The sequence below is a fragment of the Dendrobium catenatum genome, unplaced genomic scaffold (genome assembly GCF_001605985.2).
Source record: "Dendrobium catenatum unplaced genomic scaffold, ASM160598v2 fragScaff_scaffold_875, whole genome shotgun sequence".
NCBI classification, from domain to species: Eukaryota; Viridiplantae; Streptophyta; class Magnoliopsida; order Asparagales; family Orchidaceae; genus Dendrobium; species Dendrobium catenatum.
Window position 1 is genome coordinate 663684 of NW_021319337.1, and position 27494 is coordinate 691177.

Genomic DNA, 27494 nt, shown 5'->3' on the forward strand with positions numbered 1-27494 from the left:
AAGAAGCCGTCATCCATGGTAAGGAGGGAGATTTCTCCTTTGAGCTGCCAAGCCTTCTTTATCGTCGCGAGGAGTGACTCGTAAAAAGGCCTTTTTCCAATAGAGTAACCAACTAGAGAAAGAGTCCATTCCGACGCTCCTGCAACAAATTGCTCGGTAGTAAAGTTGGCCGTGAAGTTTTGGGTTGGGGTGAAACCAAGAGAGTGAGAGAAATCAGTGGAAATTTGTGGTGCAGAGGTTAGAAGATTCTTCCAGAGAGGAAGTATAGAGGAAGAGGTGATGGTGGAGCCGGCAGCTGCAGCGGATGAAGGGAGCAGGGGAAAGACGTCTTCCGACATAGGGGAAGAACCCCTAGCCAGAGGAGGCGGCGGGAGGAAGAGCAAACCCTAACCCTAGCAGGCAAAGCTTCTCGCGCAAGAAAACTCTCACCGGTAACGCTAAGGTATAAGCCCTCTCACTTGTTGTCAGTGATATCATTATTAATGGAGAAGATGAAGTGGATATTTTATTTGTAGTTTATCCCAAAAAAAAAAAAAAAAAAAAAAAGTTTGCTCTTCCCTTAAAAAAAAAAGTTTCTTTTTCTTCTTTTGTTTTATAGTGACAGAAGCTTTCATCAGCAAAGATGATTTGTGGATATCGTTGGGATGTGGAGAATTGCGCCAACGGCCAACCTCACAGTTTGATATGAGGATGAGATTAGTTAGGTTTTTTATGAGAGATTAGGGTTTTGCTTCGAGAGTTTTATCAGAGATTTCTACTGATGCGTCTGTCTCTGCTTCTTCCTCTTCTTCTGATCTCATTTTTTCTTTCATTTCTGGTCAAAGAAGTTCTCTGCATCTACAACTTTACTCGAAATGACTTCCCTGCGGATTTTGTGTTCGGCGCCGGCACTTCTTCTTATCAGGTTTTGATTTGATCAAATCCCCATTCTTTTGTTCTCATTTTCTCTAACTGACAAAATTTTGGAAGAGAGAGACCTAAACATTTTTGTCTGATACCGTGCGTGCATAGTACGAGGGGGCAGTAGCAGAGGATGGAAGGACACCGAGCATTTGGGATACTTTCACCCATGAAGGTGAGTGTCTTCTCTTCTACTTTTTCCTTATGAAATTTCAGATGATGAAATGAAATTTAAATCTTTACAGAGTAAATATGACAGATCTAGGAGTTTTTGTTTTGTATCAAAGTTTCAAAAAATTTAAACAAAAAACTAAGGAATTTTACTTTTTTGGTACTTTTCATGAAGTTTCAGAATCATTAGTAGCTTACAACTGTAACCCAAAGGTTGAAGAAGAAATTGATAAGTCTGTAAGTAGTAGTTTGTTGTTAGCAGTGACATTTTGTTAACTTTAACTTTGGATTGGTAAAAAATGAAGGGGGGATACCAGACAAGAGCACAGGGGATATAGCTTCGGATGGTTACCACAAGTACAAGGTAAACCCATTGTTGATGAATGATGATTTGCTTTTTGTTAGATTTATGGCTAATCTGTTGGCCAAAAAGCCAGCCTAATGATAAGGCATGCTATTGTCCATTAGACATCATTTGGCTAATCATTTTGGCAAGTCAATTCAGTTCTTTTCAGTCAATTTCAATTCTTTTTTTTATCATAATTTTCAAAGATTTAGAAGCTAATAAAAGTTGGGTTTATTTTATAAAGGAGCAGTTTAATGTTTAAAATTAGCAAAAGAAATATATTTAATATAAAATTTAAAAAGGAGCTAATTTGTCAAATAAAATAGCGTATTCAGAACACGTCAAAAGAAATGGGGCATTCTAAATACGCTATTTGATTTAGGGCATTCATCTCAAATAGGAGAGAGAAATAGAGCTAGAGAGAAAAAATTGACAAAAATCAAAGAATTAATCAAAATTTTAGGCGTTTTCTCCTTAGGATAAGAGAGAGGCGGAAGAGAGAGATAAGGGGGGAGAGAGAGAGGTAGTAGGAGAGGAAAAGAGGGTGGGAGAGATTTTTTTTTGCTTTTTGCTTTTTACAATTTTAAAGAAAAAGTTTAAATAAAATTTTTTAAAATAAAAAAATCGGAAATTCGTCGGAAAACCCGCCGGAAACAATTCCGCCGGAACTCCGCCGGAAAATTCCGCCGGTAATGGGCAGTTTTCCTGTAGTGTTTCTTTTGGCGTATTATGAATGCGCTATTTTATTTAACGAATTTGCTCCTTTTTAAATTTTATATTAAATATGTTTCTTTTGCTAATTTTAAAGATTAAACTGCTCCTTTATAAAATTAACCCATAAAAGTTTTAGTAAATAGCCTGGTTAAGAATTTCCTTACAAAAAAAAATTATCCATGAGATATTTACTTTACTTGTAAATATGTTTATTGTTCTCTAGGAAGATGCCAAGCTCATGAGTGATGTTGGGCTCGAGGCGTATAGATTCTCCATCTCTTGGTCTAGGGTTCTCCCAAGTATGGCATACCAGAGGCCTTAAATATTTATTTTCTTTAAAATCCATGCAAAGGAATTACTTTTTAACGAGGACTTTCTAGCTATTTTATGTTTACAGATGGAAGGGGCACCGTCAATCCTAAAGGCTTGGAGTACTATAAAAGTGTTGTCGATGAGATATTTGAAAGAGGTCATTTTTTTGCTTTTGTGATTAAATGAGTTTTGTTTTCATTGAAACGTTGAAGTTTTGCAACAAAACTCATCCTAAATATTTTCTTATGTTCTTTTATTTCTCTCCTGAATTAGAGGAATTTATGACAAGTTGAATCCTAAATCATGATATTTGTTAGATCCATCATTGTGTCGGGACCCCTTTTTTTAAGAAAAGCTATTTTTTATCTTGTGAAAGTTAACTATCTATTGCTATCTTTATTACTGCATTGTAAAACAGAAAACATCTTACAATTCGATGGAAATATCTTGAGTTGAAGAAGAAATGTCTTGCATACCTATGTAAATTTTGCTAAGGATATTTGGATCTAAGTTTCATATGCATAAGCATAATAGCCAATGAGTATACATTAGGCCGAATTGCTAGTCGATGCAATATTGATTGTACCACATACAATATTGTTTGGTTACTAGAGTTTTGCTCCTTTTTTATAGGTATCAAGATTCATGTTAGTCTTCATCATTTGGATCTTCCTCAAGTACTTCATGATGAGTACGGCGGATGGCTTAGCCATAGGATTGTGTAAGTTTTACTCATGGACATTTTAGCCATTTTAGCCATGTATGTCTCCATCATTGGAATCATAAAATGAGAATTGGACATTTTAAAATTTCTCTCTCGACCAATTCAATTTGACAAGTGCATATTGATATTGATGCAGGGATGATTTCAAAGAATTTGCAGATTTATGTTTTAGGGAATTTGGTGACAAGGTTTCTCACTGGACAACGATAGTTGAACCGAATGTATATGCGACGGCAGGGTATGATAGTGGATTATTTGCTCCTGAAAGATGTTCATATCCATTTGGTTTGAACAATTGCACTGCTGGAAATTCAACAACTGAGCCATACATCGCAGTGCACAATATGCTATTAGCGCATGCTGAAGTTGTTAAGCTGTACAGGACTAAATATCAGGTTTGTCTTAATTCATTTATGTTGAAATGGACTAGCAGATTTGTTTTAGTAGTCTTTCTTAGTGTTTAGTGTCATTTTGATAGGTTTGGACGCTTATAAAAAAAAAAAGAGGCTCAACAAAGCACTGGTTTGAAAATAATTGCTTAATTTTCTTGTAATTCATACACTTAGATTGTTTCTTGCTTTTGTAGAAACGGTGGAGCCTTAGAATTTCTTATGGTTCAGCAAATGCTTAAAGATAGTTTATTATGATTATTGATTCTTAGAAGAGGAGAAATTAATTGTAACTTTGTATGCAGGGCAATCAAAATGGCAAGATAGGCTTGAATTTCTATTCTTTTTGGGGCTACCCGTTTTCAAACTCCTCTGTAGACATCAAAGCTGTACAAAGAGTATTTGAATTTCAGTTTGGCTGGTGAGTGCTTATACTGGTCTCCATATGATAGTGTATCTATAATGAAAGTTTGCCATAAAAATTTAAAAATAACGTACTTTACTTTGAACGATGTGATTCTAATAGATGAGATTGGAAAAATAAGTAACTGCAATGGTTGAAGAACAAAGTCCTTTTATTTTAAGATAAAATTAGGAGAATAGTTAGTGAACATTTATTAGGTAATTTTGTTGTGATTCTTGGGGTGGAAAGAAGCTTTCTTCAGCTTCTTGGAAGAGAGTAGGATAGAGAGAGAGAGAAGAGAAGAGGGAGAGAGCTGAATCAATATTTTTATTGTTTAACCATCCATCTAATTACAACCTATAGAGTCTATTTAAAGACACAAATAGTTACACCAATGGAAAGACAAGCCATACAAGAAACTACAGAAAAGTTGGATAAAAAACTCTTACAATTTTATCATTTTTGAAAGAAAGTCTTAGTAATAGTAATAATTAATCAGTATTGATCATTGATTTATTTTCACCTTGGTGTGATAGTATGGGATGTATTGAATCTACTATAAAAAAATTATAAATATAAAAGAGGATACAAGTACTATAGTTGAATTTTAAAGTGTCTATAAAACCTGAGTTGTTTGTATCTGAGTGTTAGGTGAACATCAGTAAGAACTGAGTCATATGTAATGGAAATATGAATGCTAAGATGGATGTAGGATAAGCTTAGGAGGATAAAGTGCAAAATAATATTAGAAAATGTGTCTAACACCTTTTAAAGGGGAAGTTAGAAAAAGAAAGTCTTAATAATTTTGGGGCCACAAAGAATATTAGAGTTGTATGAAGAAATTGTGCAAAATAATTTATGAAAACTCAGTAAACATCATTTGCAAAACTATGAATGGAGAAGAAGGATTCATAAAACTACCCCCAACTTTATGGGATTAGGCTAGTGACAATTAGGACTATGAATTTGGTTTTAAGATAAAAAGTCGAATTGACTTGATTTGTGACAAGTCTGGATCAGGTCGAGCTAGCTTAAGTTCAAATTGAAATGTATATACATGAATGCATATATGCATATATAGATATGTTGATATTTACTTGCTTTTGATCTAATATATATAGGACTAAGAATGTCATAGGACACTGTAAATATATCAACATCAGATTGAGCTAGCTTATAGCCAAACTTGGTTTGGCTCATTAAAAATAATTGATTAACTTCGAGCCGATCTTGAGCTAGTTATATTGATTCAATAAATAGTTACCCTAGTGGCAATCTAATGGGAAGTTGATACAATTTCAACAAAATTAGAGGACAACACAAGAAATTTAAGCAGAAGAACACACAAGAACTCTTTTAATTGAAAGAACTAAGAAGAAAAATACAATATATAATTGGATCTTCAATTGGAGAAGAAGATCTGGCTCTCCAAAATCCCTACCTTTCGGCTACTCAACCTAAGAAAAACTAATTCCAGTAAAATAAAGCATAATCTTAAATCACCCCATAGTTAGCTTTAAATAGGCTCTCCTAATTCTCTTCCAAATTAGCCCCCTTTACCTAAATAATTACCTCTCACATTTGAATTCAAATTAGACATCTTTCTCCAATTAATTCCCTCCCAGTAGTAATTACAACTTTCCTCTCTTGATTCTTCCTTACATAATGAATATTAACTCCCATATGTTTTCCCTAAATAATTCATTCTCCATTGTAATTAAAATTTTCCTAAACAGTTCCCTCTCTCTCTCTCTTCTTGCTCGCCGCCCACCCTAGTGGGGCCCACTGGCTCAGCCGCTAGTTCATCACAATCACAATGGTTTTGGTCGCTTTTTGGTAGTAGTTTACTAGCATAGGAAATGCTGACCGGTTTCTATTATTAGTAGCACTTCAAAAAGAAAAATGTTACACTGACACTTCCAATCTTTTATCATGTCATAAGTTCATATCCACAATGTCATAATACTACCAGCTATCCATTTTTTTTGCTAGAAGAGGAAAGTATAATAAAACTAAAACATATTGTTTTTTTTTCCTTCCAAATATAGGATATTAAATCCTATAGTGTTTGGAGACTATCCAGAGATCATGAGGACGATTTGCAGCTCGAGGCTTCCCAATTTCACTACATCCCAGATAGAAATGCTGAAGGGCTCGTTCGATTTCATTGGTCTTAATCACTACACATCTGCATTTGTCATGGATAATTCCATCATTCTTAAGATGTACCCTCGAGATTACATTTTAGATATGGGTGCCAACATAGCAGGTTAAGTTTTTGTCCTTCCCTTTCATTGTTGGCCATGGCATTTCCAAACTGTCGCTTGAGCATTAATGGAAATTCTCTCCTATTTGCAGCATCTAGGAATGAAACGCCAAGTGGTTCGGTAAGAACTTCCTTTAATTTCTTTTCAATTTTGAAATTTAAACTTATAATGCTTGAGATGGTTTACTTATGGCATCTTTGCACCAGTTTGTTCCTACTCACCCTCAAATTGATCCTGCTGGGTATCAGAACATGCTGGAGTACCTTAAACATAAATATGGGGATCCTCCAATTTATGTTGAAGAGAATGGTTTGCAATTTATTATCATATTCTTTTCCTATCAACTTTAAACTTGTAAAATTTATCATTAAATTTCTATAATATGATTTTATTATATGATAATTTTGAGAAGTAGGCATGTACCAACTAAATGTTAATGATGAAAATCATTTTGGTATTGATAATTGAAGTGTTCACTATCAGGATATGGTTTGGGAGTTAACGGCAGTGCACTCAATGACTATGCAAGGATTGATTTCTTGAGACAACACATTGGGGCCACACTTGAAGCTATTAGGTATTTCTTTGAATCCCTTCTTAGGATTTATATGATTTCTTTTTAAATAAAGCATGATTTATAAAATGATAAAATTTATTAGATTCCATCATTTGATTTTTTATTAAGAATTAATCAGCATTGGGATTAACTATTTAAGTTTTATTATTACCTAAAAATTATTTTTCATATACAAACAGTGAATTGAGCTGATTCTAGGTAGCGAGATAAAGACTTGATGTTGTTGTTGTTGTAAACAGTGAATTGAGATTTGAGCCTAAGATGAAATATGTTTTATATAGAGCTGTAAATGAACTGAGCATATGATGAGGTACTCATGGCTCGGCTCGATAAGAGCTCGTTCATGTTCGTTTGATAAGGTAAACGAACGAGCTTGAACACTTTCGATAAATACTCGATAGCTAAATAAACGAGCATGAACAACTTGTCGTTCGGTTCATTTATGTTCATGAACAATATCGTTAATGCTCATGAACAAACTTATTAAGAAGCTCGATTAGAACTATATTAGAGTTTAAAAAATATATAATGTTAAATTTAATAATTTAGTAATTTATTTATAATAATCCTATTAAAATCGTTTAATAAATTATTTTATTTTCCGCATTTTCCTAAAAGCGCAAACAACTCGCTATAAATCCTAGATCGTTTGTTCATGAATGAGCTTGTTTGGTAGCTCAAGAATACTCATTAGATATATTCGTGAACGAGCTTGTTTGATAGTGTAAAAAACTTTGATAGATATAATCACGAATAGACTCGATGTAATTATTTGTTAGAAGGTTCGATAAGGCTTGTTTGTTAAGTTAATGTACATCTAAAAGTAGAGCTCGTTTATATAGCTCAATAATACTCGTTTGTTTAAAACTCGATAAGCATGAAATGAACCGAACATGAACACCCATTAATTTAAACGAACCAATATTGAACATAAACACAAAAGCTCGAACAAACTCGAGCTGAACTTGAACAAGCTGATAATAAACGAATTCAAACATGAACAAGCACATACTCGGCTCGGCTTGGTTTGTTTTATATAGTGTAGTGAGCATAAAATCATTTCATTTGAAGCCATTTTTGGAGTTTAAACCCCATTATTTTCTCTATCCAGACAAATGATAATAGAATATATCAAATTTCATCATTTTAGAATTTGCATTTTCTAACTGCAAGCAGCATGGCGAGTCTTAAATCTGGAAGCATATTTTGTAAAATGATGAAAATTTTCAAATTTCTCAAATTTAATGATTGTGTTTTCCTCCCACCAAATAAATGAAAGTGATATCACTATGAAACTTATTGAAATTCTCTTCAATCAAATATTAGATTTAAATTCATTATAAAATCACTTCCAATCAAATATATTGAAGTGATTTCAGAATTACAACTTGTTAAAACCAATGTATTATAATTTCTCTGTGGATTTTGATTTAATATTGTCCTCAATGCAGGAATGGAGTAAATGTTAAAGGCTACTTTGTTTGGTCATTTGTTGATGTTTTTGAATACTTGGGTGGATACCAATCAAGGTGTGGACTTTACCATGTGGACTTTGATGATGATTTAAGGCCAAGAACTCCAAAGCTTTCAGCACATTGGTATTACAGTTTTCTGAAGAATAACAGTGAGGCCTTCAGCACTGAGAGAACAGATCTTCAGAACCTGCTTCATTTCTCTCAGTGATTCAGAATGTGTGTGTGTGTGTTTGAATCACTCAGTATAATTTATTTTAGTAGGTTATCAGGGCTTCTTTATCTTAGGGATTGAAGCTGTTAGACTGGTCCAGCTGGTCCACATGGAATCGGCCTAGCAAACGGAAGTGAAGGGTTACTCCTTATGCATACCGTGCAAACCGAAAGGAGCAAAAAAGACTGTTTAGGAAGGATTTTGAAGGGAGTTTATGAGGGAAATTGAATGTTGGGACTGTTTAGAGATTTCCTTTTGACTGTTAGGGCATGTTGAATTTGGCTGAAATTTAAGATCTCTAAGTTTCTTTGATCTCTAGCGGCGTCTAAAAATTTGGAAGAGAAAGATCCTCCTATCGAATAGAGGATCAATTGTATCTTGTTATTTTATGTTTCTCTTTCATCAAATAATACAAATTATCTACGGTTTCGTGATTTTTGTGGAGAATTCCCGCTTCATAGGAAATACTTGAGATCTACGAGTGTTTCCTATAAGAAGCTTTTTTGAAATATTAGATCCTCTTGTGTTCAAGATTATACATGTAGACATAAGCTAGAAATACTGAAATACATTGAACAATGACTATATGATAAAAAAAAATATATATATATATTCAACATGGAATTGAAATGCATTGAACTTACTTTTGTGCAACTCCAAGCAGCCATTTCACATCAACTCTTTTTTCATTCATAAGAGAATAATGTGAATTTTTACAAAAAAAAAAAAAAAAAAAAAAAAAAAAAATTATGCTTATTTGGTGCGTTAATGAATTTTATCCTCTATGATGAATTTATATATGTTGCATGCTAGAAAATGCATAGGGTTAGTGAGTTCTATGGTGTAGTTTTGCATGAAGATTTAGCACACATGAAAAAAGTTGCCAAATTTTTTATATAAAAATTTTAAAAAGGAAAAAAATTATGGGACTTGATTAAAATAATCAACTGCATATTTAAAGTTACAAATGTTTGTTATTCTTGATAATTGGAGAAGATGGGACTATAAATTTTGGAGTAGTTGTTTGATCTCCTATAGTTGTAATAAATATTGTAGGAGAAGTAATGGAGTTATGATAATAGTAGAAGGATGATGTCGGTGGATAATAATATTTGGATGATAGTAAACAAATAGTGGTGTTCGGACAATAGTGCTCAAACAATGATGTGCAGAGACAGTGGTTGGATGATGGTGGTTAGAAGATAATGATTTGACGACTATTTTCGAATGATGGAGAATGGATTATTAAAGTGTTAAGCGGTGGTTTCACTACCAAATGATACTACAGGTAAATGGTTATCATCATGACTCTTTGAGTGAGTGATTTTGTCACTAAATGTCACCATTAAATTATAGTCATGGTCAGAGCCTGTATGTTTCCCAACGACACTAAATCTTTAAGTAATGAAGCAATAAGATATGACAGATAGAGCACAAAGTCATCTGTTAGCTAAGGTGGACTCAAATTTGTCCCCTTAGGCAAACACTCACCCCAAGTCTCCAAGGTTCCCTTGGACGATGCAACTCATGGTTGTCGAGAAGGATCCTTTGGTCAAGTTGGGTCGACTACCCCCTTTGACTAAGTAGATTAGGGACCATGATAGCCTTGGACGGACCATGATGGCCTGAGGCGATGGAATCATGAGATATTGATCAGGTCTATCATCATTCGCTTTAAGTGTGTGGTGATATAAATTTTAGTTTTCAAATATCTAACTTTTATGCTATTGTACGTTGGGTACTAAATGCCTGTTTGACAACTAGCCTTAATTGAAAGTCCTCTCTAGTTATCGGGAGGGGTAATTAACTATAGGGGCTTGTGTCTATAGAAAATCTGAACTCATATCATAAAGTACTCGCAAAATGAGGACGAAATCTCTAGTTAATGTCTTATTCAAAACCCAATATGCTTTCTAAAAATTTACCTCGGAACTTGAACTTGTTAAAACTATCCTCGCCGACTAACAAAATAGAAAGGGGTCATGGAGAGGCGGGGGCGCAAATTTTCAGAGCCCACATATAGCTGAATGATGGTAGTTAAATGGTCAATGGCATGTGATGGTGGACACCGAAGATGGTTGAAAATGACTATCAATGTTAAACATTATGTAGAGCTTTAGACTTTTTCGCATATTCAAGATCTCTCCATTCTCAAGTCTAGCTCTCTTTATGTGAAGAATGAGAGCCCATTTATAATATTTTGAGAGTAGCATTTAGATAATTTTGTTCAAAATTTTATAACATTTCATGAATGATTTGCATTAAAAATTTTTATCATAATTTTTTTTTATTTAACATCTAAGTGCTTTAATGAACTTAGAATTGGATTATCTCAGGCTTATTGAATTTGTCTAACTGATGTTAACCTCTGTATAAACAAAACAAGAGGGAAGAAACAAAAAAAAATAGCATGCATACCTCTTGGCCATCGGATCCAAGAATCCCGCTGATTCCCTGCCGATTCGGCGCTGTTTGCAGTCGTATCCCGTAAATCTTGCGGAAATCCTGCGAGCTGCCTCGCACAATGATCCCATTCGCCTCTATAAAATGCGATCGAGGCTCCCGTTCACTACACTCTCGTAGCTTCTTCTCCTCCCGATACCTCTCCTGAACACTTTCAAGCTCCACACACGACACTCTCTGATCTCTCCCACGGCTCCTGTTCGCAAACCCCAACCTTCCCCGATCCCGTTAAAGCCACAGCCCTCTTCTCCTTCCACGAAGAGCTCCCGATCTCCCCTATCTCACCACCTCCATTTACGCTAAATCCAGGCCGCCCCTACCTGTCCCGATTCGGTTCAGAAGCCAAACCTCCAGTCGGCCGAACTCCCCTCCTCCCGTCCCTGCCCTATTCCGCCTCCTTTCAGCCGCAGAGAGAGAGAGAGAGAGAGAGAGAGAGAGAGAGAGAGAGAGAGAGAGAGAGAGAGAGAAGAGAGAGCAATCCCTTACCTTGCCGGCCTACCTCCTTCGACGACACTTCCTTGTTGTCGGATCGGAAGACATTTTGATCGGAAGCACCAACGGGAGCTCAAAGGCTGTGAAGGTAACTTTCCTCCCTTTCACATGCTTATTCGGCCAAATCCCTTGGATCAGTCAAGCCAAAGGGATTTCTTTTTATTATATATATTTAATTGTAATTATGTTAATTAAGTATAATTAATTATGATGATTATTTTTAATTAATCAATATTTATAAATTAATTATGATTAATTAATGTGAAGTAATTATGTTTTATTAAAATTAATTAATGTTATTTAAGTTATAATTAATTCTGAATTAATTATAACTTATTTTCTTAATTGATTTTAATAATATTAATTAATTATTTTAATTAATTTTAATTAATAAAAAAAAAGAATGATGATTAATTAAAAATGATTTTTTTTAATTAATCTTATTTAATTAATGATAATTATAATTAATAATAAAAAAATAAATAATACCTCTCTCTCTCGATCCTCGGGCCGACACCGACATTCCCCGCGAAGGTACGAATCCTCTGAACTCAGATTGTCGCTTCCGTTGTGTGCGGCGGACCGGAAAACCGCCTATACACGCCTTTATTGCGCGTGGTGGGATGGGACCCCGGTCCGACGCCTACGACGAGGCGGGAATCGCCTAAACTCTACTTCGGTGTTCGTGGCGCACCGGAAAACCGCCTATACACGCCTTTATTGCGCGTGGTGAGAAGGGACCCCGGTGCGGCACCTACGGCGAGGCGGGGTCACTTATAAGTACCCCCGAGCGGGGGGAAAGCAAATTGTGTCATTTAAACAGGTACCGTCAGAGCCCCATACACGCCTTTATTGCGCGTGGTGGGAAGAAATATCACGGCCGCGGTGCCCTCGCAAGAGGACACCTACCATACACGCCTTTATTGCGCGTGGTGGGAAAGGCCCAGTTTTCTCGTAGTTTTCCCCTAAACGGGGGAGACGCCGGGGATTTAAAAAAAATCTTGTGGTTCACTCCCGTGCGAATTGCGAGCAAACGAGCGACTGGTAACGACCGTAAGGCGTTCGGCTGGAGTCGCTCTAAAAGTCGATGATCATTCTGGATATGGTTGAGCTGTGGAAATATGCGCCAACCGCGGATTGTTATAAGGATGAGATTAATTAGGGTTTGGCTTCAGAAGTTCTATCAGATATTTCTTTAATGTATCAGTCTTTGCTTCTTCTTCTTCTTCATCTGATCCTTTTTTTTCTTCCATTTTTTACCAAAGAAGTTCTCTGCATCCACAAATTTACTCGTAATGACTTCCCTTTGGATTTTGTCTTTGGCGCCGGCACTTCTTCTTATCAGGTTTCTGTTGATTAAATCCCCTTTCTTTTGTTCTCTTTTTTTGTAACTGACAGAAAGTTGAAAGAGTGAGACCTAATCATTTTTCTCTGAAACTGTGTGTGCGTAGTACGAGGGGGCAGTGGCAGAGGATGGAAGGACACCAAGCATTTGGGATACATTCGCCCATGAAGGTGGAAAGTGCCTTCTTTTACTAGTTTCTTCTTTATTTTCTGTTGACAAAATGAAATTTAAATCCTCCCAGACTAATAAATATGTTAAATCTAGCCTTTTTTTATTTTGACTCAAAATTGTGAAATTTTTAAACAAAAAAGTAAAGAAATTTTACTTCATCTAGTATTCTAGTTTGCTTTTAACGTGCTTTTCATAAAATTTTCTGCGTGATTCATGGCTTACAACTCTAACCCGTTCTTAATGATGGAAACTTGAAGAAGAAATTGATATTTCAGTAAATAGTAGTTTGTTGTTATCAGTGAAATTTTATTTACTTTAACTTTGGATTGGTATACAATGAAGGGAGGGCACCAGGCAAGAGCACAGCAGATATAACTGCGGATGGGTACCACAAGTACAAGGTGAAACCACTGATTGATGATTTACTTTTTGTTAGATTTATGACAAATTTGTTGGCCCAAAAGCTGGTCGAATGATGAGGTATGATCAGTCCACTATACATCATTTGGCAAATCATTTTGGCAAGTTAATTCAGTCCTTGTTGGCATAATTTTTTAGAATTAAGAAGCTAATAAGTTTAATAGACAGCCTAGTTAAGAATTTCCTTACAAAAACTTTAATCCATGAGATATTTACTTTGCTTTTAAAATTTACATGTATTGTTATCTAGGAAGATGTCAAATTCATGAGTGATGTTGGGCTTGAGGCTTATAGATTCTCCATCTCCTGGTCTAGGATTCTCCCAAGTATGGCATAATACTGGCCTTAAATCTTTATTTTCTTTGAAATTCATGAAAGAAATTACTTTTAACATTGACTTGGTGGCTATTTTATGTTTCTAGATGGAAGGGGCGCCGTCAATCCTAAAGGCCTGGAGTACTATAGAAGTGTTGTCAATGAGATATTTGAACGAGGTAATTTATATGCTTTTGTGTTTAAATGAGTTTTGTTAAAAGAATACTCATCATGATTATTTGTTTATTTTCCTTTCTTTTTCTCTCTCAAATTAGACGAATTTATGATATGTTGATTCATAATATTAAGAGGGGATACTTAGATTTTTCGAGCGATGTGCATGCTTTGCATACTTAATTTATTTTTTAGCGCTCTTTTGGTTGCTTCAAATTCGAAAACATGATTTAAAAACCATGATATTTGTTAAATTCATCATTGGATTGGATCTAATAAAAAATACACCTTGAATTTGAGCTCTACATATCCCCCCAAAATCTCCTAAATTTTATTGCACACATGAAATGAGTTAAATCACATTATTATTTCTTAAATATATTTTTTTAATCTTTAAGTAACCAAATGACCCCCTCAAAGGACCAGGAAGAAATTGTTAAGAAGTGTAGAACATGGAGAAAATTTAATATTATTGCTTATCCAGGACAATGCTTGTGGAACCTTCAATGTGTCGTAATTATTGAACATATGGCACATGAAGATTGCTGGCCATTTGGTTATGTGTTATTGTTAAATAGAAGGTCTAAGGTTTGAATAACCAAAAAAGCATGTTTAACTTTAAGTATTAATCAACACTATTGGTTGTGGTCCTTGATGTTAATTTTCATTATTTATGGCTCTCTATTAGTGACATTGTTTATTTCATGAATTATTTTTATAAGCAATGATGGTGTTTAGTCACTCTTACGTTATTTGAAAATTAAAGATTGGTTTCTTTTCATCATTTATTGGGGCTCATTTGTTGCTTGAAATTAGAAAACATATTTTAGAAAAATGATAAGTTTATTATATTCCGTCATTTGGTTGAATGTATTTAGAAATCGTATGTATTTTAAACTCTACAAATGTTTTTAAAATCTCTCAAAATTGTGGATTTTAATTTCATACTCAAAATGAGTGAAAGTAAAATCTAGCATTTTTTAAATAAAATTTATTTTCCATTCAATCATTCACAACAAAGCCCTACATGGGGTCCTGATTGGATACCCATTAGGTACCCATGCTTTACTTTGACGGGCTTCACCCACCCACACCCACCTATGGTGACTTTCGGGATGCCGTACCACCTATACCCATCTACTTTTCATGCTTGTTGAACGCAGTCTACCACTAACTAATGGCATTGAAGCTTGTTGCCATTTGCTCTAATTGCAAACTTTCAAGCTGCATATTAGAATTTACCGTAGTCGTAGCTAGCATGGTTAAGTGTTGCACACTACATAGTGAGGATTGAAGTAATATAAGATATATATTGATTTATCCCTCAATGTTGAGTACCCACCCGTACCCACCCACAAGGCCATGGGCGTACTACCCATACCCACTCATACCCATTGGGTATGGGTGGGTACATGGGTGGGTGTGGGTATGGGTACCCAATGCAGGGCTCTGATTCACAAGCAACTCAATGAGCCCTCAAACTTTTTATTTGTTAATTTATTTCTTGATTTTCTATGCCTATTTGGTTGACCTCTTTTTTGGTAGGATGCTATTGGCAAAAACTTGGTTAAGGTATCCTGTGTTGAATTTAAATTTGGTTGTAATAAATATATGACTTTCAAGTAGTTTTTTCTTTCAAGATAGTTTTTTTTTTTTTTTTTTTAAGAAAGACTATTTTTTATCTTGTGAAAGTTCGCTATATGTTGCTGTCTTTATTATTGCATTGTTAAATAGAAAATACCACCTTATAATTTGATGTAAATATCTTGTAGTCAAAGAAGGATATTCAGCTCTAAGTTTCCTATGCATTAGCATAATAGTCAGAGAATATATTTTTAAGTCGAATTGATAATCATTGCAACATTTAGTGTATCACGTACATTGGTTTGCTTATTAGATTTTTACTCCTTTTTATAGGTATCAAGATTCATGTTAGTCTCCATCATTTGGACCTTCCTCAAATAATTCATGATGAGTATGGCGGATGGCTCAGCCCTAGGATTGTGTAAGTTTCACTCATAGATATCTTAACTAATCCAAAGATTTTCCAAATATTGGATTTAAAAAATAAAAATTAACATGTTAAAATTTTTCTCTCGACCAATTGAATTTGATAAGCACTTATTAATATTGATACAGGGATGATTTCAAAGAATATGCAGATTTATGTTTCAGGGAATTTGGTGAGAAGGTTTCTCACTGGACAACCATAGTTGAACCTAATGTATATGGGATGGCAGGATATGATAGTGGACTTATTGCTCCTGGAAGATGTTCTTATCCATTTGGTTTGACAAATTGTACAGCTGGAGATTCAACAACTGAACCATACATTGCAGTTCACAATATGTTAATAGCGCACGCTGAAGTTGTTAAGCTGTATAGGACTAAATATCAGGTTGTCTTAATTCATTTATGTTGAAATGAATGAGTAGATTAGTTATATAAGTTTTTATAACTGTTTAGTGTCATTTTGGTAGCTTTTGGGCATTCAGTTTCCTTATAATCCATTTACGTGGGAAGTTTTATGCCTTTGTAGAAATGATGAAGCTTTAGAACTTTTTATGGCGCAACAAATGCTTACAGATACTTTATTATGATTATTGATTCTTAGAAGATGTGAAATTTGTTATAAATTTGTATGCAGGGCAATCAAAATGGCAATATAGGCATAAATTTCTATTCATTTTGGTGTTATCCATATTCAAACTCCTCTGCAAATATTGAAGCTGTACAAAGGGTATTTGACTTCCAATTTGGCTGGTGAGTGCTTTTACTGGTTTCCATGTCATTGTTTATCTATAATGTAAGTCTTTACAATAAAAAAATTAAAAGAAAGAATCTTAAATGGTGTGGTTCTGATTGATAAAATTGGATAAATCACTAAATGAAATGATTGGAGGATAATGTTTTTTTAATATGATGCTTAAAATTAGGAAATAATTAGCGACCATTTAATATGTAATTTTACTAGTTTTGAAAGAAATAACAATAATAACAATTAATCAGGAATGATTGCTAATTTATTCTTACCTAGATGTGATAGTTTGGAGATGTTGAATCTACTATAAAAAGAGATTATAAATATATATAAGGGTACAAGTGGTCTAAAAAAAAAAGGGTACAAGTGGTCTAGTTGACTTTTACAGTGTCTCTGAAGCTTGTATTTGACTGTTAGGTAATATGAACATCACTAAAAACCAAGTTGTGTGGTAGTAATGTGAATGCTAAGATGTATGCATGATGAAATTAAGAGGATAAAGTGCAAAATAATATTGGAGAATGTGTGATTAGCTCCTTTTAAAGGGGAAGTTGGGAGTGTTGGGGATGCAAAAAGGATATTAAAGTTGTATTGAGAAGTTGCGCAAAATAATTTATGAAAACATAGTAAACATCACTTGCAAAATTGTGAATGACTAAGAAGATCAAAGATCAAATATTCCAAAGAAGATCGAAGATTGCAATGGCTTAGGCTAGTGATATCTAGAATTATGAATATGGTTTGAGGATTTAAGATTTTCTCAAAAATTGGATTGACTTTTCGCTTGAATTGACTTGAATTGTGATGAGCCTGGAACTAATCAAGCTAACACAAGATCTGATTAAAATGTGTATGCATAAATGCATGCATGCATATTTTGATATATGCTTGTTTTTCATTTTATGTATATATGCATTGATGCATTTTTATATCAATGGATGTATGTATGTATATATTAGACTAAGAATTTGTCTCAAGACATGGAACATAGATCAAAATCGCATTGAACCAGCTTATAACTAGACTTGGCTTGGCTCTTTGAAATCTGATTAATTGAATTTGAGCTGATCTTGAGCTAGAGTTATACTGGCTTGACGTCGAATCTATACTGTAGTGATAATTGTAATCGTGGTGGTTACTTGTTGCTAGTTGGTTGCACGCATAGTACATGCTGATTGGTAGTGGTATTATTAGTAGCACTACGAAAAGAAAAATGTTACAATGTCTCTTCCAACATTTTATCAATTATCATGCATTAACTGCACTTCCACGATGCTATAATAGTACAAACAAATTAATTTTTTTGCTAGAATATGAAATTATGATAAACTAAAACTTAATTGTATTCAAATGTAGGGTGTTAAATCCCGTTGTGTTTGGAGATTATCCAGAGATCATGAAGAAGATTTGCGGCTCGAAACTTCCCAATTTCACCACATCACAGAAAAAATTATTGAAGGGCTCATTCGATTTCATCGGTCTTAATTACTACACATCTGCTTTTGTCATTGATAATTCCAATATTCTCAGTATGTTCCCTCGAGATTACAATTTAGATATGGCTGCTAAAATATCAGGTTAAAATTTTCTTTCCCTTTCAATGAGTGCCATACTTTTTCAAACTTTTAGCTCTAGCATTAATGTTGATTTTCTCCTATTTCAGCATCTAGGAATGATACAGCAAGTGGCGCAGTAAGAACATCCTTTGAGTTCTTTTCAATTTTGAAATTTAAATTTATAATGCTTGAAATGGTTTTATAATTCATCTTTTTACCAGTTTGTTCCTACCCACCCTCAAATCGATCCCACTGGACTTCAGAACATGCTGGATTACCTCAAACATAGCTATGGGGATCCTCCAATTTATGTTGAAGAGAATGGTTTGTAATTTAGTATCATATTCTTTGTATTATTATCTTTTAACTTCACTTAAATAAAGGATAAATCTTTTTGATATTTGAGAAGTAAGCATCATCATCAGTTTTGTCCCAACTAGTTGGGATTTGTTTGTTGAATTCTTGTTTTCTAGTCATTCTTGTTGGGTGATGCATGAGGCGTTAAACATATTGTTTGGAAAGAATTTCAAACTATTTGCATCCATGGTTATGTCTGCCTAATAATTTTACCCCCAGTATACGTATTTCTTAATTTATATTATCTATTTTTTTAGTCAATCAACTTCAACATTCTTTAACAAATGAAAATCATTTTGGTATTGATAATATTGATAATTGATGTGTTCATTGTCAGGTTATAATATGGGAGCCAACAGCATTGCACTCAATGACAGTGAAAGGATTGATTTCTTAAGACAGCACATTGGGGCCACACTTGAAGCTGTTAGGTATTTCTTTGAATCCCTTCTTGGGGTCTATATGATTTCTGGTGAAATAAAGCATGTTTTATAAAATTATAAAATTTATTGGATTCTATCATTTGATTTGATGTTATTAGAAAGAGAAAAGGATCAAAATGGTCCATTAACTTTTTAGGAATGATTAAAATGAACTCCAATTAAATTAAGGGACCATTTTGGCCCCCTGAACTCTTTAAAGTGGGACCATTTTGGTCCTAACAACTAAGTTAAGATTTAATGGTGTTAAAATGAGGGATAATTTGGTCAATTTTTCTATTTTAGTTATTTATTATTTATTATTTTCAAGCAAATATGCAAAGAATTAGATTCTAATGAATCTACAAAATAAAAAATTTGGACGGCAGCCACAAAACAAAAGAAATGAAAATAAAAAAATTTTTCTTCCAACTCAAATGTAAATGTGATGGACTAGCTAATTTGATTTTGAGGGAATTAAAAAGTTTCCTAATAAAGAGGTAGCTGTTTAGGAAGGTTCTTTAACAAAAAGAATTAATTAGGATATGTTTTCTAATTGAATAAAACATATTTGGGGGCTGATTAATTAGAAAATATCTCCTAATTGAAGATGACAGATTTGGGGGCTGATTTTGAGGGAATTAATATAAAATATTTCTTAATTGAACAGAGAAGATTTGTGGGCTGATTTGGAGGGAAGGGTTAGGAAATGTTTCTTAATTGAAGATGACTGATTTAGGGGCTGATTTGAGAGCTGATTTGGAAGGGAAATAATTAAGGAAATATGAGGGAATTGGGGAAGGGTTGTTTCGGTATTTACTATTTATTGTATGCATTAAATAGTTTGTTTTCCTAGGGTTAGGGCATCTTGAATTTAGTTGAATTTGAGATCTCTTAGATTTTTTTGGGCTCTAGCGGCGTCTAGAGATTTGGGAGAGATGGATCTTGCTCTCGATATAAGGATCGACTGTTTCTTGGTATTTTCCTTCCGTATTTTTGATTATTGCAATAAAAACTACTGCTTTTTTTGGTTTTCATGGAGTTTGGAAGAGCTTTCTCGTTGTTTCGAAATTGATAGGTTTACTTGAAATTTTCAAGTGTTTCCTATCAAATTGGTATTAGAGCTATTCAATCCAGGCACCCATGGCTGGAAGAAAAGTAGAAGCATTGGAAGGGGAGATCGGGCAATTGAAATCAGATGATGTAGAAAAGATTTTAGATTTCAAAAAGCTATTTTCAACCATTCATGAGAAGATCGATGAGAAGTTTGCCATCATGGAAGAGATGATAAGAAAGATGCTCGAGTTTCAAACCAAAATGGCGTCGCCAGAGGCAAAGGGAGCCACCAGTGACCAAGAGTGGAGGAAACCCTAATTCGATAAGGAGAGGGAATGATCAGGAAATGGAAATGTTGGGGAAAGAAGGGGGGATGTCACTTTTGGAGCCACTTCCAAGGAGAGGAGAGGGTGAATGAGTGAGACTTTTAGTGGAGCTGCAGAATTTGAAAGGAGAAAAAGATGGGGAGAACATAGAAGCACCAAGCATGATTCTACTACCCCTACAACAGTATCGAGGGGTGTTCTAGTAAGTTCAAGGGTTGAATTTCCTGCGAGCATGTTATCATCTTTAAGGAAGTAGTCCCACCTATCAGTGTTCGCCTATGTTGCACCGATACATCTATTTATGAAGGCGTGCTGTATCCGATACACCGATACACGGATATGCCTCCGATACTCCACCGATACGTTTCGGATACGCCAAAGCCGTATCCAATTAAAACACTATTTAATTTCAAAAGGACACACGTATCCGATACGCGTGTCCGTTGAAAAACAAAAAGAAATCAGAAAAAAAAACGTGTTGTATTTACTTCCGCGGTTGCGAGCAAGATTCTCTCATTTCCGAGATGGATTTGAGTTTCTTGATTATATGAAAAAAATTAAAAAACACTAATCTTTCACTTGATGAGCCTGAATTAGAAGCTATGATATTTATTGAAGATGATATAGAAGGTCAAAGACAAACCAATGAAGAAGATAATTATATCATTACTTCTATTGAATAGGTGAAACTTCATGTGCTAGATAATTTATGTTTATGCTTTTGTTATTGTACTAGACATTTAATGCTTACTTATATTTTGATATTATAAAATACAAGGCTACAAATGATGTTGTTGTCTTTTTTTTTGTAATTTCAAATATTATACTTTGATTATTTTCTTAATTTTTATGTATGATTTATAAATTATAATGCTGTGTCCGCGCCGTACCCGTATCTTGTATTTTTATGAATAGACGTATCTCGTATCCGTATCGTGTCGTATCCGTGTCGCCGTATCCGTATCGGTGCAACATAGGTGTTCGCTTATATCATAATTCTCAAATCTAGAACAAAGAGATTGAGAGATTAATTTAGGATATGCTCGAGGCAGGGATCGTTCGACGTAGTGTCAGTTCATTTTTCAATCTAGTAATATTAATCAAGTGCTTCAACAACAGTTTCGTTTGTTCCACCTTGAGGACAAGGCAGCACTTTGAGAGCGGAGTATTGATGGACCAGTTGATTTGATTTTGAGGGAATTAAAAAGTTTCCTAATCAAGAGGTAGTTGTTTAGGAATGTTCTTTATCAAAAGGAATTAATTATGAGATGTTTCTTGATTGAAGAGAGTATATTTGGGGGCTGATTAATTAGGAAATATTTCCTAATTGAAGTTGACAGATTTGGGAACTAATTTGGAGGGAATTAATTATGAATTATTTCCTAATTGAATAGGGCAGTTTTGGGTGCTAATTTGGAGAGGATTAATTAGAAAATATTTCCTAATTGAAGATGACAGATTTATGGGTTGTTTTGAGAGCTGATTTGGGTGGGAAATAATTAAGGAAATACGAGGGAATTGGGGGAGGGTTTTTTTGGATATTTATTGTTTATTGTATGGATTAGATAGTTTGTTTTCCTAGGGTTAGGGCATCTTGAATTTGGCTGAATTTGATATCTTTTAAGTTTTTTTTGCTCTAGCGGCGTTTAGAGATTTGGGAGAGATAGATCCTCCTCTCAAATTGAGGATCGACTGTATCTTGGTATTTTTCTTTCGTATTTTTGATTATTGCAATAAAAACTACTATTTTGCTTGTTTTTATTGGAGTTTGGAAGAGTTTTCTCGCTATTTTTTTCCGAAATGGATATGATGTGAAACAATCAAGAATTGCACGGAAATATTTAAAAGGATTACAAAGCTTACAACTTAAGATGAAGATTTCGTAGGATTAGATTAAAGAACTTTCATTCGTCAATTTTATTATAGTGAGCAGTTACAATTCAAAAGTTAAGGCATATTAAGATAACTCCGAAATTATCATAGAAAAGCAAATATATTGTAATACAATCCCACGATTAATATTTAGAAAATTCACTATGAGTTACCATGCTCACTCACACTCAAAGTATGGTTTAGCGGAGGAAGGTTTTCAGCACACCCAACGATGCCACGAGGACGGTCGAAACACCAATGGTCTTGATCCACGGAAAGGTCGACGGTGGTGGAGATGGCATGGAAGGATGACCGTTGATGGTCCAATCGTAGTCCTGGAATTGATCGTCTATGACGTCCACGAGAGTGGGAAGGATGCGGTTCAAATAATCAAAAATGCTAAAATTAGCTTTTAACTAAATAATGGAGTTCACATTCATAATAAAGCCTGCTTTCAACCAAATATGTTCAATTGTTTTTAGAATTACAACGTTTCCACAAAATATGATTCTCAATTCCTTGATTTTGATTTGAACCCTCCCAATTGAGGCTTGGGCCATTATTTTCTTGTGAGTGCTCATTTGGTTGCTTGAAATTAGAAGATTTGTCTCAAACAATGATGTATTTAATAAATTATGATACTTGATTAAGTGATTCTACATGTCAAAATTGTTGATTTCATGTTCATAATAAAAAAAAAAGTGAGAACAAATTTATTGCTACCTCATTTGCTTGCATCCATTCATATGATAATACAATCTATCAAATTTCATCATTTTAGAATTTACATTTTCTATCATCAAGCAGCATGAAGCATATTTTGTAGAAGGAACCCCTCAAATTTAAATATTTTGTTTTAACAAACAAACAACAAGAACAACAATAAGCCTTTGTCCCACTACGTGGGGTCGGCTACATGAATCCTTTTTTGCCATTGTGTCCGGTTAAAAATCAAATTCTTATAAGGATTCATGTCATGATTATTCGACAAGTTTTACGCCAGCTGTCGACAACTTACCTGTGGTGCCCCAAGATCAACTTGGAAAGAATGTCAATCAATTTCACAACAATTTACCAGAGTTATCTATAAACCTTCAGTAAGCAATCTATCAAACATCTATAAAATTTAAACATCAATATTCAAGTCGATTCATATCTCAAAACATCATATACAATACTCAGGAACTAAACTATCAATACAAGTAGAGAAATCTATCCTGTCCTGAGTACAAAAGAATCATCTATCGATCAAAAGACAAAAACCTGAAGATCTGGATCAATTCCTATCTCCTGCTCCCGAGCCCTGACCTGAAAATATCAACCACATATAATGAGCTTTACAAAGCCCAGCAGGTCACCTAATACCTATAACTGAAATCAAAGCACGGCGATGCTATCAATATGCATGTCAATCTATCAATCTGAATCAGTCAATGGTCAATGAGTCTATACAGTGGAAATCAAATCAGTAGTCGATGCAATCCGAAAATCAATAGTCAATAAAACCAGTCAATGCAGCGGCAGACAAATCAATCATTTCAATTCAATCAATCAATATCCGTCAATCAAATCAATACGGTCAAATCAATGAAATCAGTCGACAAAAGCAATACGGAACAATGAATCTATACGACAGTCAATACGGTACAGAAACAGTAGGCAGTAGTACGATGTCCATGTTCATGCTATCAATACAGTATCTATATCTATCAATGTCCATATCAATGCTCAGTATTCTGATTTGTTCTGTTTCGTTCTGATATGTCCGATTTGATATCTGTACGATTCTGTTCCGATTTCTGATCTGATTTCTGTCTGATGAGTTTGGTTTTGGATTCTGAGAGTTTTGATTGGAGGTTTGTTGCTTTGCTGAGCTGTTGAGCTCACTCTTGTTTTCTGGTGGTTTTCAGGTTCTGGGAAAGGGAAGGAAGTCCAGGAATAGATTCAGAGTCTGATCAGTATAGGTATTTGTTTGTACCTTTTTGATTTTTGTATAGTCATGGCTTTTCTGTTCTGTCTTTCTTTCTGTTCAAAAGCCATGTACTGTATTTGTAGATGATTGTTTTGAGGAAAAGAAAAATATAGATGTTTTGTCCCGCTGCATTTGGTGACTTATAGTAGCTCTGTTGTTCTGTGTTTGTGTGTTGTTTTGAGTTAAATATTTGGAAGATTCAGTTCAGAACCAAACTCCAAAACCAGATCCTGGTCAGTTCAGTGTGTTCCGCATTCCGTGTCGCGGCCCGGTGCGAGCGGGATCCGTCCCGGATCGGGTCGGGTCGTGACATATACCACGAGTCACGGACTCTTCCAATGACTGGTGGGTATTGCGCTCGCCCTTACCTTGGGCTCTCTTTCTTCTCTCTAGTGCACACACAAGATGACGAAGAAGAAGACAACAACAAAATTTTCATTCCAAAATATTCATCCCCCTCATTACAATAGAAATGACCTATATATAGGTCTCAACATAAAAGAAAAAACAACGACTAAATTGCCCTCAGGGCTACAACATGACTCAGCTCATAATAGGGGTACAATAGGAAGACTCCAAGAAAATAAAATGCATAAATATTTAAAAATATAAACTCTGAATTGTGGCCGTCGATCTGCGATGCTTCCGGCGATACACATGTTTTAACCTCTAATCGATGTCCTCATCAGTATAAGATTTACTTGAAATCTTCAAGTGTTTCCTATCAAACTGCTAATAAAGTTTCCTATCTATATAAATAGTTAAAATAAATCAATACTAATAAAAATATATGACAAAATAAAATGGTGAGCAACATATGCACACACACTACTAGATCAGTTCGATGCTGATGGTTAGATGTCCCTTGGGTTTGTCGTTAGGATTTGACATTGGTGTTTGACGTCGTCGCGAGTTCGACGCTATTACAGGTTCTAAGTTGGGCTTTAAAAATGCTGAGGGTTTGAAGCAGGTTTCGAAGCTGAAGTGGGATTTGCAGTCAGGGTTCAAATCCGCTGAGGGTTCCAGTCAGGGGGTCAAGTTGATGATGGTTCGAAGCTGATGGGTGTTTTCATTGTTGAGGTTTCGACATGTCGTTGCTCGATTCGTAGATTTTGATTTCACTTAATTTTTGTTATTTCTGAATATAGCCTCTCGTCATCCTTCTACAATCCCACGTTTACTTTTTTTCTGTTAATTTTTAACGGTGAGACCAAAATAATTCTATTTTGAAGAATTGAGAGATCAAAATGGTCCCTCAACTTAGTTGGGTATCATTTTGATCATTCCTAAAGAGCCAATGGATCATTTTGATTATTTTCTCTTTTAGAAATCAATGGGTTTTAAGTTTCACGAATCTCTAAAATTTTGATTGGTGGGAACTTCATGTAATACTTACACCCTTTCAAGTCCCTTAAGATGTGAGGATTTTTTTTTTTAACATACAAATGACTGGTGCCGAATGTTGGCCATTAAAAGAGAAGCATAATACTAAGTTAAGTGTGGCAGAGATGAGGATGCTCAGGTGGATGAGTGGCTTTACCCTTACCCTTAGAGATAGGATACGAAATGAGCATATACGTGAAAAGGTTGGAGTAGCTCCAGTAGAAGATAAGATTAGAGAAAGTCGCCTTAGATGGTTTGGTCACATAAAACGGCGGTCTTGCGATGACCCGGTTAGGAGAGTAGAGGTACTAGATTTGACTTATGTTAAGAAAGGTAGGGGTAGACCTAAAAAGACTTGGTTAGAAAATATTAGGATTGACCTTTCTTTATTAGATTTAAACGAGAATTTGACTTTTAATAGGACACAATGGAGAAAAATAATTTATGTAGCCGACCCCACGTAGTGGGATAAAGGCTTGATGTTGTTGTTGTTGTATACAAATGACTGGAAAAAAATATCAAAAATGCTAAAATTCGCTTTTAACTAAATAATGGAGTTCACATTCATAATAAAGCTTGCTTTCAACCAAATAGGTTCAATTGTTTTTAGAATTACAACATTTCCACAAAATATGATTCTTAATTCCTTGATTTTGATTTGCACCCTACCAATTGAGGCTTTGGTTATTTATTTTCTTGTGAGGGCTCATTTAGTTGCTTGAAAGTAGAAGATTAGTCTTAAACAATGATGTATTTAATAACTTATGATACTTGATTAAGTGATTTTACATGTCGAAATTGTTTATTTCATGTTCATAATAAAAAAAAGTCAGAACAAATTTATTGTTACCTCATTTGCTTGCATCCATTCATATGATAATACAATCTATCAAATTTCATCATTTTATAATTTACATTTTCTATCATCAAGCAGCATGAAGCATATATATATATATATATATAAAGTACTACCACTATCAAACTTGTTTAAATTCCCTTCAATCAAATATTAGATTTAGGCTTCGTTTGGGGCGGCTTTTTTACTGCTTCTTAAAGCAGCTTTCTAGTACAAAATTTTTAATTTTTGTACTAGAAAGCTGCTTTAAGAAGCAGTGAAAAAGCCGTCCCAAATGAAGTCTTAGGCTTCGTTTGGGACAACTTTCTTACTGCTTTTTAAAGCAGTTTTTTAGTATAAAAAAGCTACTTTAAGAAGCAGTAAGGGAGCTGTCCCAAACGAAGCCTTAAATTCATAATAAAATCACTTCCAATCAAATATATTGAATTGATTTCTGAATTACAACTTGTTAAAATCAATGCATTGTAATTCTTTGTAGATTTATTTTCCTAAATGCAGGAATGGAGTAAATGTTAAAGGTTACTTTGTTTGGTCATTTGTTGATGTTTTCGAATTCCTAACTGGCTACCAAACAAACTGTGGACTTTATCATGTGGATTTTAATGATGATTCAAGGCCAAGAACTCCAAAACTTTCAGCACATTGGTATTCCAATTTTCTGAAGAATAACTGTGATGAGGCCTTCAGCATTGAGAGAACAGATCTTCAGAATTTGCTTTATTTCTCTTAGTGATTCTTGCTAGAATAATATATATATATGGATTACTCAAAGTACAATTTGTCATGAATAAGATTTTATTTAGGACATCTTTTTTACTATTTTGTTTTTCAAAACACAATTACTGCTTATATTTTATCATTATTTTTTTACCGTTTTAAAGAAATTTGTGTACTAATAAACTGCTTTTTACAATCACTTTTGTAATGAGTTACAACTGTCACAAAAAGACCCTAAGGGTTCATTTGGAATGACTTTCTTATTGTTTCTTAAAACAATACAAAAAATTTAATTTTTATACTAAAAAGCTACTTTAAGAAGTAGTAAGAATGTTGTTCCAAACGAAGCC

General features: G+C 34.4%; 1 protein-coding gene across 1 annotated transcript; it reads left to right on the plus strand.

Annotated features, from left to right (window-relative positions):
- Positions 1-611: 611 nt before the first annotated feature.
- Positions 612-27246, plus strand: LOC110113139 (lactase-phlorizin hydrolase). Its single transcript, XM_028697104.1, has 27 exons — positions 612-904; positions 1012-1075; positions 1377-1435; positions 2355-2430; positions 2529-2600; positions 3077-3164; positions 3304-3562; positions 3862-3977; positions 6008-6228; positions 6318-6346; positions 6433-6535; positions 6710-6803; positions 8255-8482; positions 8580-8583; positions 12607-12789; positions 12896-12959; positions 13303-13361; positions 13631-13706; positions 13803-13874; positions 15787-15874; positions 16009-16267; positions 16517-16632; positions 17987-18207; positions 18294-18322; positions 18408-18510; positions 18881-18974; positions 26926-27246. Exons 1-27 carry the CDS (start codon positions 761-763, stop codon positions 27155-27157), a joined length of 3153 nt encoding a protein of 1050 aa, XP_028552937.1. The 5' UTR covers positions 612-760; the 3' UTR covers positions 27158-27246.
- The last annotated feature ends 248 nt before the right edge of the window (positions 27247-27494 follow it).